We start from the raw sequence: 12366 nt of genomic DNA, 5'->3' as shown, positions 1-12366 counted from the left end.
ATTCTTAGATGTTTGCTGACATGCAGGGAATGATTCTTAGCCACGCCGTTCCAAGCCATATGACCGTAAATGCAGATTACTATAGCAAGGTAGGGTTATTTTTTATACTTGATAATTAGTTGTTATTCAATTTTCGAGTTTTGATATAAATATCACTATGTAATTTAAATATTTCCTTATGTTTGAAGTACAAACTATTTAATTGCTACATATTAAGCAATTTATGTACCCCTTTTTTATTTTAAATGAACAAAAAATATGTGTTATTTTAAAATATGTGATACCATACTTTTTATCTAACGTAATTTTGTAATTTGCATATAGCGAATCGTTTCTTGTCACACTTATTATCGCATATGCGGGCCGTAATGTCTTTTTCACTTGAACAGGTACTCCGCCGGGACCTCGTGCACGCATTGCAGAAAAAGAGACCGGCGATTCCCCTCGAGAATTTCATTTTGCATATGGACAATGCATCGTCCCATACTGCACAGACGACACGTTTGGAGATCGGGGTCCTCGGATTCGAGACAATTTCGCACCCACCATATTCCCCAGATTTGGCTGACAGATCTCCGCACGGCAACATCACAAATTATCAAACAATATGACTCTGAGTGGTATAGAGAAATATTCCGCCACCAATGGATTCATCGCCACCAACGGTGCATCCAGTGTGACGGCGATTATTTTGAAAAAAAACTAGGATGACGTCGATTACGCTGTTAACGTCATTCCAATGCATCCGGCGTGTGCCGGGTCTGAATTAATGACCTTGTTCAGAGCCCTGTAACTTTTGCAACATACATACTATTTTCATGAAATTGTCAGTGTTTGTAGCGGATACTATCCGCGTCTTGTTAATGTATATGTTGATGTATAAATATTAAACCATATTGGTTATGTGAGAACAATCCTGTTTATTTTGGATCATCCCTCGTATACTTTATCTAGCTAAAACAAATTAATTACCATTAACGTTTCCATACACAGTATTTACATGGGCAGAGTAATTATTGGTTTAAAGTTCAAATTGATTCCGAAGATACATGTCCATTAACTAGAACCATACAGATACAAATTCTAAATAAAGAATGTTATCCAAAATAGGAAAAACATATCTCGGTTTGATAGAGACTTTTCATTCACTGCAGCGGTAGGTGCAACACTGTCAATGCCCTAAGCATCGAACTGATGTTTACAGAAAATCATTAAATAAATAGCAGTTATAAGGATGCTACGCTACACTTAACATCAGCCATATGTGATCTGAAAAAGAAACCATTCTTCATTCATAATATGAATACAATGGCTTTGGTTTGATTGCGATTGTTGACAACAATGTAGGTAAGACATATTCAACGCCCTTATTTAGCATGGTGTAAGCGGAAAACAATGAAACAAAAGGTTTTACATCCGCCACATGGCACCTCATGCGAGCTATAGGCGATCCGGAAAATAAACTTTTATACTTTCGTAATGCAAGCAATAGGACTGGTTATCAAAATTGTCCGAGGTATTATGCCAATATACATTCTGCCGGAATTTGCAAAGGCTTCTAAAGTTATTGATCGGAAAAGATTGGTTTAAGGGTTATTTCTTTAATGAAAGGGTGATAACTCTAAAATGACTCGAGCGCTATGTCTGGTTATCGAACTTGCCCAAGATAGTATGCACATACACATTTGGTGATAATTGGACAAATGCTTCTATAAGTATTGATCGGAAAAATACTGGACACCGACCGCACACGCGCGCGTACGCCGCATGTGAAATATGCCCTGTTGTATGAACAGGTGAATTAAAACAGCATCAAACTATCAACCTTAGTTTGATGAGAATGATCATTGACAGGAATGATGATACATATAGCTATATCAGACAGGCAAGAAGCTTATCTTAAACTTCATAGGATTGCTAAAGCAGCAGGAACATGCCATTGACGCATGCACATTAAACTTGTTTATGGCACAGGCAATAATACCATTGTTCTTAAGTGTTCACCCTTAGTTCTTTTTATCTCCAAAGTATTTTTGTTACAACCATTTGATCACCGCGCCTTAAAATATGAACCAAAATTGATTCCATATATTTGCTCTAATAACCAAATCGTATAAGCATTTCAGAATAATTCAATATCTTTTCAGCACTATCTGTATTTTTGGGCTCTGTTTTTGTTTGTAGTAACAGTTATCGATGATTAAGTACTATATGTAATTTATTGCCCTATTCTCATCTGTTCAAATGTTTACTTACCAATCTAAATCAGACATTTTAACGATACAAAACGATATCAACTTGTGTGTTTCATTGACTGTATTTTAATTACTACTCAATTTTGAAGTGGTCAAAAATGTGTTTTCATTGACTATATGCATATTACTATTTAACTTTTGGACGTGGTCAAAATTGGGTTCAATGTCATGTTCACCTCAATGTAATTTCCCTTTGCTATTATTCCGTAACCATCTCTAAGTCCTAACAAGCTTTTCAGGATTTCCATATTTGCAAGAAACTATAAATTAGAGGATATCCACGCATTCAGGAAATGAATTACGATTAATTGAACTCTCAGAAAGATTTAAAAGTAGTTTGACTGCAGAAAACGGTAGCGATCCGTTTAAAGAAAAAGCGCATTGCATCGTTGACATCAATAATACAAATACAATACTTCGTTATAATGGTTAAAATGTACGATGTTTAATTTGTTTATCATTAATTTGTAGCATTATGAATTACTATGTTCAGCAATGTTGTCACATTTTGGACTTCTACCACAACGTCTACATATTTGCGCCTAGCCATTTGCTACTTTTTCGCCTTTGCAGGTCTCGCGGCATTTTGACTACAAAATAACTCCTTTGGCGAATATCCCGTCAACCGGTGGGAGGTAAAATTCCCCACTTGGCTTCCTTTTTTTAAAATCACACTTACGGTCGTGACGAGGTCAAGTCATAATGCAACCTTTAAAGGGCGGGGCAGACCTTTACAAACTCAAGAACGACAACATGATTCATCTGATATAAGACGGAGAATATTTATATTTACGTTTAATCCTATTTCAGAATTGTCAATCACCGACGTAGATCCTGCTCACGCAGTAACGCAGAGGATTCAGTTAACAAGCTATATTTGTAAAGTAATCATCAAGCAAAACATGAATACTTGAGTAAGGATCTATTCTTGGGGTTGGTTTTGTTGTTCGAACTGTGTTCTTATCCTTTTATTATTTTGTTGTATAATCACTGTTTAAAATAAATATATAACATATTACCAATGCAATAACCAATCGCGTAAAAAGGTTCAGCAAGAAGGTGCGTCCAGCGAATAACTAGAACATAAAATCCCAAACAAGAAACATGGAAGAACAGCACAAAACTCCACAAGCAGCACAGTGCATACATACTATATATAAAAAACTAGGTATGTTTATCAAGGATTGTTAGGTACCGCCTTGGAACGGTCAGTAAAATGTAGATTTACTGGGGGTTTAAACCAGTTTAAGTATACAAACTTCATTCTTATCCCAACAATCCTCAATAACGATAAACACAAAAGGTAAATCTTATCAAAGTATGCATTAACTTGATGAAACTTAACAATAAAACAAATAATGATAAACTTATAGGTAAACCCCAAGTACTTCTATGATTAGAGATCCCAACTCTATCTGCAGACGGAGGAATATAATTCAGGGCTCCTAATGCAAAAACTTTTCAAAGATACGATGCAGTCATTGTTTGAAACTATAAACATCACACACAGTCTGCCTTATAAAATAAAAGGTTTAAAACTGTGTGATCATAGAGCTTCATAAATAAAAGCATCATTGTACTAAAACTGGGAACAAACATTAAAAATAAAAGAAACATGTATAAGCTAATATTATATTTCCTTCCAGATGTTTGAAAATGTAAAATGTTTGAAAAAAATGAAGTCACATGCCAACACACTCCGAGTCAGCCAAAAAGTTTTAGCAAAAAAAGGTTTTAACCAAAAAAGACCACACATTCACAGGACTTGCCCTATCTTATCTTGGTAAGCCAGAAATGTTTTTGTCTTTCTGCATTGAGTATTTTTTTTAGATTTTACATTATAAATAACAGTTATCATCTGAGATTACATATATAAAAATGTATCTCCTTTCATGGAAAAAAGTGCATCTGAAAAACGTGATACTTACCCATATCTTGGTGGAATGAAAACACACTCAAAGACAACTGCAATCAATCAATACATATAAATATAAAGCAAGCACTTCCGGCGGAAAAAAACAACATGATTTCATTCAAAATATGAATCAACAAAACTGTCATATAAGTCAATGTACATGACTTAATCACAAATTATACTACAACAGTAATCATCCCATAGATTTAAACTGCTTTGCTAAAGAAGAAATTAGTCCATTTCACTTCAAAAACAAACGTCTTTGATTACGCTTTACTAAGGCAAAAAGTACTTAACCAGTACACGTGCTGGTAAAGACCAAATTGTTTACATCGTGAACAAAGAATTCATTAATCGTCTTCTCTAAATGTCACACTGAGACTCTGTAAAACTTGACGCCAGCAGTGACTGACTTTGAAATTAACCAAACAGCTTCCCTTGATTTACGACCCGCGCAATTTCCCCGGCAAAATCAACATCGGAAGACACTTGATTGTTCATTTGTTGTACACATTGTACGTGAGACGAGTATGTACAACAAACCTAAATATTTTTCTAGGAAACAATCATTTGCATTAAAAGTAAATTCAGCTTAAACGCTGTATTCATTTATTTCATTTTATCTCAAAACAATATACTTATTTGGGGGGAATGCAGATTTTGACGTGTTAACACTAATTATAGCATAAAATGTGTGTTTTCGGTCCGTTATCGTGGTGTGTTAAAACGCAAAAATCCGGGCGTTATCGGTAGAAAACGTGCATAATTCAGTTAATTCACGTGCCGTTAATGACCGTTTTTTTTTGTTTTACATAAGCCCCTTTAGGGCTCGCATCATTACAATGGCAGCTGGGCGACCTGGTTTCTGACCGAAAGTGGGTCAACGATGCCAACTTTTGCACAAAAACAAATTTCAACAAATTAAATAAACCGCATCTAACTTACATATTTTTTTCCTGGCAAGCTGATGTGTGTTTACAACGTTCAACTCTTCCGAACTTCAGTTAGTTCTGTCGATTTTATTCAGAACAAACGACTAATATGGACATGATTCCATTACGTCGTATGCAAAGAACAAAGAAATGTCAAATATTTGTTTTCTCTGATGCTGAAGATGCTGTACATTTTATCAAGAACATGTTTACAAACTTTTCAGGCTTAAATTAGTTGTCAAAACAAATAATGGTTAAAGTAGGACTATATCGGTAATTAATCGATTACCCAATAGGTATTAAGTGTAAATAATCCCAGTAATCCAGGATCTTCCAAAAAAAAAACACTTTCCAAACGAATAAACACTGCAAAAAATGGCGTTGAAACAAAAATGCAACTGCCGAGTTATGTTGCGGCCCGAATCGAGCTTAATGTAAAACTTTTTCAATGACATCACTCATGACGTCACACAAGCACCTGTTATGGAGGTTGTTTTGAACTAACTATTTTTGCATTTTCGTGACAGCCTTTTTAAACACAAACGTTTCTCATGGTGTGTATTTTATGCAATAATAGCGATAATACACCTTTTTTCGTTCGTTACCATCTGCAAAGGCCCTTAAAATAGTTTACAACTCTCGTGCTACGCACTCGGGCTGTAAGTTGCAGATGGTAACGACCTCAAAATGGTGTATTAAACCTATAGTAAGGATATTTTTTTATTTCGATAGAGTGTGTGCTTTCAAACGATCCCTCTTCCAAGATTATTGTTTTGAGTTATAAAGAACCATATTGACACATACATCTTGATCCGAGGTCCTTCTTATGCATCAACCATATTCAAATCCAAATCCTGATATATAGGTTCAATTGAGACTGTTCATTTAAAATTATGGTGCACAAATTTCAACGCCTCTAGCACAATGCTCATACCACAGTACAGGCGTAAACGGAAAACCATTAAATCTGGTGCATACAAACAGCCTTGGTTGGATTGGTCTATTCATTGACAGCAATCGTAAGTAAAACTTTGCAAAATATTCGCTTCATTAACCTTATTAGCATTTCAAAGCTACTATTTCCTACTATGATCTGTTGCGATCTAATATGTGGTAGCAGCCATCAATTGTTAAGTTTGTGTATCCATAATTTACATCTTAAACAAGCAATACTGGCATGTGAACGATATAAATTCCTTCCAATTTCTTGGGTGATATCATTGAGTGTATGTATACATTGCTAGTCAACCACTGAACTTGGACCAATTGCGTTTTATTTGTGTTTAAATTACTTCTTATTTGGTTTCATTGTTTCCGATAAAATAATCAGCGTCATGTACATCACAATACAATCTCCCTGTGCTGTCGTTACATAATCATCTTTAAGTCCTAACTTTTAAATATGCAATAAGCAATGAAAATGGCCCATTCATCGAAACCCGAATATGGCGAGTTTAGTAGTCAATCAAAGCGCCAGAAACTAGTTCAAGCCGACTTTGGTCTGTATTGGGCGAGTTTTGGCATAAATTATCGTCAATTGTAATGTGTAAGTACTATGATTGTTACAGAATAGCATAAACTTGAATTTCCTTTTCCAAATATTTCAGCTTTTTAAGGCTGTATACGAAATTCTCATTACTGCATTATCGATTGGTTGTACCGACATTAAGACCCGGTAGTTTATGTTTGCGCCTCCTCTTTTGCGCCTTTCAAACATGGCAGACGAACTGCTTAAGAGATTGTGTACAGTCATTGAAGTGTTAATACTTGTCGTTCTTATTGCAATGCTCTGCATTGTGTGGACCAAGCCGGACTGTAGGCACACAGACAGTGACTCAGAGGTATGTCTGCAAAATAAAAATCAAAATTTAAAATTTGGTAAAACAACCTGTTTGTTACACGCGTTGATTGAAAATGCAACATTATAAGCATGACCTTAATTATATTTGTTTTTATTGGTTTCGTTTAATGTTCTCAACTTTCGGTTGATAACTATAGTTTGTATATATGCTAGCTTAAACCGAAATCATAAAAATATTCCATTCGTATGCAGCCACATCATTCACTAATTCACTTCCTGGTTTAATTAAACTTCCCACAATATACTTTGTAAAAAGCTATCATTGTTCTTTTTTTAATCCTATTAGGAATGTTTGTTTGCATACGATGGAGCTGAGAAACAGGAGCAAATTCAAACAGAAACAATCATAAAAGGTAAAAGAAGTACTTATATACATGTAAATATTTTGTCATAAAATTGCTCACGCAATTCTAAATTGCGACTGATTACTATAAATAGTTTCCTCTTTTGTATACATTTACATGGTATTGGCAAAATGACTTTATAAAGTTTTCATTGTATTATTGATATAGATATTGACTTTTTGCGATATGTTCATTGTTTAAAATATATCAAGGTCATTAACCTGTCAGTTGATATGTTACGCTCTGTTAAGATTGCTTATGCTATTTCAATACTCATGACATATAATCTGCAAATCAAAATAGTATGTTTTTCTGCATTATTGTCATTGACCTACAAAACAAAAGTTTATCAATCTTATAGCGATTAATTGGGCGAGTTTGACAATTGTCTTCAATTAAAATGTATTATTACAGTATCGCGTCAAAAACGTCATTGTTAATAATAATGTTTTGCCAGATCGCCTTTTTGTTAATCTGTGTATGCTTTCCTTCATTGTTCTTTATCCGTGTTAACAGATTGAATATCGTCTCAACTTGCCTATTTTTCATTGTAATGTTGTACATATTTCGACATACTAAAGATTAATGTCAAGACAACTTACATATTTTTAAACAAACGAACCAATATCAGAACACCATTGTCATCCAATTCATTCGCTGATTAAAAAGGTATTTCGTTAACACTATCACTGATTGAATGGTTGTATCCCCCGCCGAAAGACAAATGGGATAAAATTATAATAGGTGTGTGTGCGCCTGGGCAATCTTGTCCGGAGCATTACTTGCAAAGTATTAAGCTATTGACTTTAAACTTTATATTCAGATATATCCCATTGAGAAGAAGTGCAGCGCACAGAAATCATAACTCTAGGTGATTTTTAAGTGATTATCGTTTTCTAATGGTCATACGTTTTTGTCAGTAGCACAACTTCGAAAGTATTTAAGGTACAGTTTTCAAACTTCAAAAATAGATGGATCGGATAAGGGAAAAATGCAGTGCACAGGAACCATAACTCTGGGGCAGTATTTTAGTTATTGCCCTTTCTTGATTTTCATACTCATTTTTGTCCGGAGTAAAACTTGAAAAGCCTTTTAGGTATTGACTTCAAACTTCATAAACAGATCTCTTTAATGATAAATGCAGTTCTTAAGAACTCTGGATGCAGCTTTTTTTTACTTTTTGCCCTTGTTAATATCCAATGCCATCCTTTTTCGTAAAGCAAAGTTGATACTGTTCTTAATTCGGATGGGACTATAGTGACTGCTATTATTTAAGGAATTAATTGCGTGATTTATGTCATATCCCATATAATGACACCAATCATGCAATTAATTGCTTATATTTATACCGATTGTTCATTGTTTCTTTCTAGAATTGTGACCAAAATACTTAATTTCATTTAAGAAAACCTCAATAATTATTTTCTCAACCATGCTGTAAATAGAACGACCGACCGGTTTATACTTTTTTTATTGCTGCGGACAAAATAAGGCCCGAAATAAAATCACTTTTTAACATAAAATTAAAAAGCTAATGACAACAATACATTTAACAAATTATAAATTAATCTTTTAAACATGTTGATAAAATTCGTGGCCTGCTAAAATATACAAATAATTGAAGGTTATTTAAATCAATACGCGATGATTCGCAATCCGAATATTTCCGAAGATGTTGCGATCATCGGAAAATATTTGCAATTGCCAAAATGCTAGTAATTGAAGGAATGGAAGTTGGAGTGTAAATATTCCCATCCTTGTACATAAGTCGGTGCACGTCTGATTTTGCTGTTTTACTTCATCACTGTAAGAGCATGATGTTACTCAAAACATGTATTTTTGTCAATAGTGACATATTATTTCTGTATTTCTCTTCTGTTGTATCCAAGCACTGTGATAACTGTCGTGCAACTTGAAACCCTTTAAAGATATCAACTAAAACTTGGAAAACATAAACAGTCACAACTATATGCGCCTGTATTAAACTATTATTTAATATGAAAACATACCGCTGTTATTCTCCGCGTTGCTCTAGCTCATTACGTATGTTACAGCATGTATACTGCGTCATAATGCGATACTACATAATGACTGATTTTTAAACTACCACCAGTACCGTCCTTAAACACTTTGAGTGCTTCGATAGTTCGTGTTTCTTTTAACGAAAACCTTAAGCGTTATGTAAACCACAAACATACCCTGTGTTGTAATTTCTTAACTAACCATTTCTGAGCTCAAACAAGTTTAACAATATTTCCATATTTGAAAGAGTTTAATTTATCAAGCATATTCAGTTGTTCAGGAAACGAATGACCAATAAAGAAATAAATAACGATTTAAATGTAGTTTGACGGGATTTGGGGTGTCAAATAGACACAAAGGAAATGCGTCACTTGCATGCTGTTTTCTATTTCCTTTCGCTTTTATCTATCATTTCACGATATCTCTCGAGACAAATTCTAATGATACAATGGAAACTGCAGGGACATGCCCGGTAGCACACAAAAATAACAACGATACCAGAAAAAGTCAACCTACTACCTAGATTGAACATAGTTACATTACGTACTGTATTTACAAAGTATCACAAACAGACAGACATGCATTCCAAGAATATTGCGGTAGAAAAGAAGGAGAGACACAATGTCAAAAACAAAGAAAATGCGCATTCAATGAAATATTAAAGTTAATATCTATAAATGTGTGTGTCATGATATGGATAACGTTAATGGAAAATGTTGACTTTGATGTTAAAGCGTGTTTTACAATAGCCGGCAGTAAAGGTTTATTTCTTACTGAGAGGGTTCGGCTGTTTCTTCGGATTTAATATACGTGGACATGAAAAACGGACCGAACAATTTGAAGCATTTTCTTGCTGATGATCATACACACAATTTTATAATTTTATCCTGTACATTCGATTTCGCCAACATGGCCCATGATCAATTGTATATGATAAATATATCCGTAAGTACCATTATCTTCGGCGAACAAGATAATGATTTAACAAATATAAACATCTTAAGACAACAACTTCTTCTTAATCCAGTATACACATCTGTAATAATGTTATGCTTATGAAAACTATTCCATAATACTAGTAATACCAAATCAATATACACACACATTAAACAATATATATTTCATGTGAATACTTGCATTTTACTTTTTAACCTTTGTTAATCACATTGGAAATTGTGTTGACTGGTTGGTATTAATATAATCTGTAAACAACATCATGTTTACACTTGTCTGACACGTGAAAAGCGTTTGTAAATATGATTTAAATAGCATTAGTTATTTTATTTGTTCAATACTTAGTGGATTCTACGGAACCTTCGTGTCCTAAATACAACCTTGAAAAAAGACTCATTGAACGCGTGATTAAGAATGAAGTGGAAATAAAACACCTGCATGACGATATATCAACGGTTCGTGAAGAGATCGGGGAGATGACCCGCAGGATTAATCAGTTGGATCTCGCCTCTGGTTTCCGCTTTGAGCAGTTGTCCCAGAGTCTAATAGAGAACATGACGCGTTCTCTCGCGGAGCTTGAAACTGCCCGAGATATGGTGACAGAAATGACCCGGCTCAAAGGTAGGCTGTCTCGATGATGTATTTGTATAAGTATACATTTAAAACGTACAAGGTACCTCATTCACTTAAGTTTTTTTTTCCTTATTAACTAAAAGTAGGCTACTGTTGTTGTTTTTTCAATTGACGTTGTTTAAATTTATTAATCATTTCAGTTTAGATAATCATTTTGTTCATATTTCTTTGTGATTTTAGTAAAACGTTAAAAGTTGGTATTTCATTACATTCTGTTTTGTTACAAAATATCACGTGCTAATGAAAATGGTAGTGTGCATACCTCTTCATGTACAACCTCATAATTGGCAAGGGATTGATGTTCCCTTTAACAAACAAAATTCCTTTACTTAATAACTGACCATGTATGTTTTCCGTGCAGGAGCCAGTATATGGCCGCCAAAAATACAGTTCACTGCCAATAGCCCATTTGACAAATATTTGGACAATGGACAAACTATAGTGCTAAAGAATGTGGTCATCAACGATGGTCAAGGGTACGACCCAAATACAGGCATATTCACGTGTCCCTTCAGCGGTCTTTACACATTCTCTTTCCAACACTGTGTGCACAGGGGAAAATATTCTCACGTCGGCATAGTGAAGGACAATACCCTGCTCATTGCTGGTGTAGCGTTTGGTACCGAGTGGTACCCTTGTAGTTCTATGCAAGCGTTTGTCAGTCTGAAGAAAGGTGAGAAGGTTTGGAGCAAGGCCAACTGGGAAAGCTTCCTTTTCCATAGTGAAACAAGGTGGACAAGTCTTAGTGGGGTATTGCTGCGTTCTGAATCTTGAGTGATGTGCACATGCTGTCCATCTTTGAGGCAGAGAAACTGATATATTTTATGGTGGTTAGAACGTTATAATAAACACAAAGTCATACATCATAAAATATATATATATATATATATATGTTTATATTATCATGGCTTAAATAAGATCAAAGTAACACTCAAATCGTAAATCATACAAGTTCAAACAACGCGTTACTGGTTTCTTATGTTAACCAAATGGATAAAAGTGTTGTCAATGTTAAGTTACACCATTGGCTAATGTATTTGTATTATGTATACAAAAATTTGCTTCATAACATATATTAAAATTGTTTGTATTTCCAGATGACTGAATAAGATGTACAATTTGTATTAATGCTTGAAATTTCAAACCATTTCATATTTCATCCGACGGAAAAGTAACCATTACCTTATAAAAGATCGATAGTGTTGCTTTAGATTATGGTCTTAAACTAGATTTGTGTCGCATATGTTTGTGTGGGCAACTAAAAATCAAGGATTTTTCAGTTTTCTGTTCATTAATTCTACGTAAATCGATTCTAACGAATACTACATAAAATAGTTTCATGGAGTATATTCCAGTCAGTCTTCTTTTCCTACCAAGGCTTACTCTACTACTGTTAGTAATAAAAGGTAGCATGTCCATGATGTTTGCATTTTTGTGTGGCCCAATATCA

General features: G+C 34.4%; 1 protein-coding gene across 1 annotated transcript; it reads left to right on the top strand.

The window, feature by feature from the left end:
- Positions 1-6758: 6758 nt before the first annotated feature.
- LOC128214437 (uncharacterized) lies at positions 6759-12040 on the top strand. Its single transcript, XM_052920908.1, has 4 exons — positions 6759-6943; positions 7250-7316; positions 10629-10904; positions 11278-12040. The coding sequence occupies exons 1-4, from the start codon at positions 6785-6787 to the stop codon at positions 11688-11690; spliced, it is 915 nt and encodes a 304-aa protein (XP_052776868.1). The 5' UTR covers positions 6759-6784; the 3' UTR covers positions 11691-12040.
- Positions 12041-12366: the final 326 nt, after the last annotated feature.

The sequence above is a fragment of the Mya arenaria genome, chromosome 13, assembly GCF_026914265.1.
Source record: "Mya arenaria isolate MELC-2E11 chromosome 13, ASM2691426v1".
Classification (NCBI taxonomy): domain Eukaryota; kingdom Metazoa; phylum Mollusca; class Bivalvia; order Myida; family Myidae; genus Mya; species Mya arenaria.
This window is presented reverse-complemented; position numbering and strand designations above follow the sequence as displayed.

Coding starts and splice junctions, on each gene's coding strand:
- LOC128214437 (XM_052920908.1), top strand. CDS start 6,785: ATGTTTGCGCCTCCTCTTTTGCGCCTTTCAAACATGGCAGACGAACTG. Junction 6,944..7,249: donor ACACAGACAGTGACTCAGAG/GTATGTCTGCAA, acceptor TAATCCTATTAG/GAATGTTTGTTTGCATACGA. Junction 10,905..11,277: donor AGAAATGACCCGGCTCAAAG/GTAGGCTGTCTC, acceptor TTTTCCGTGCAG/GAGCCAGTATATGGCCGCCA.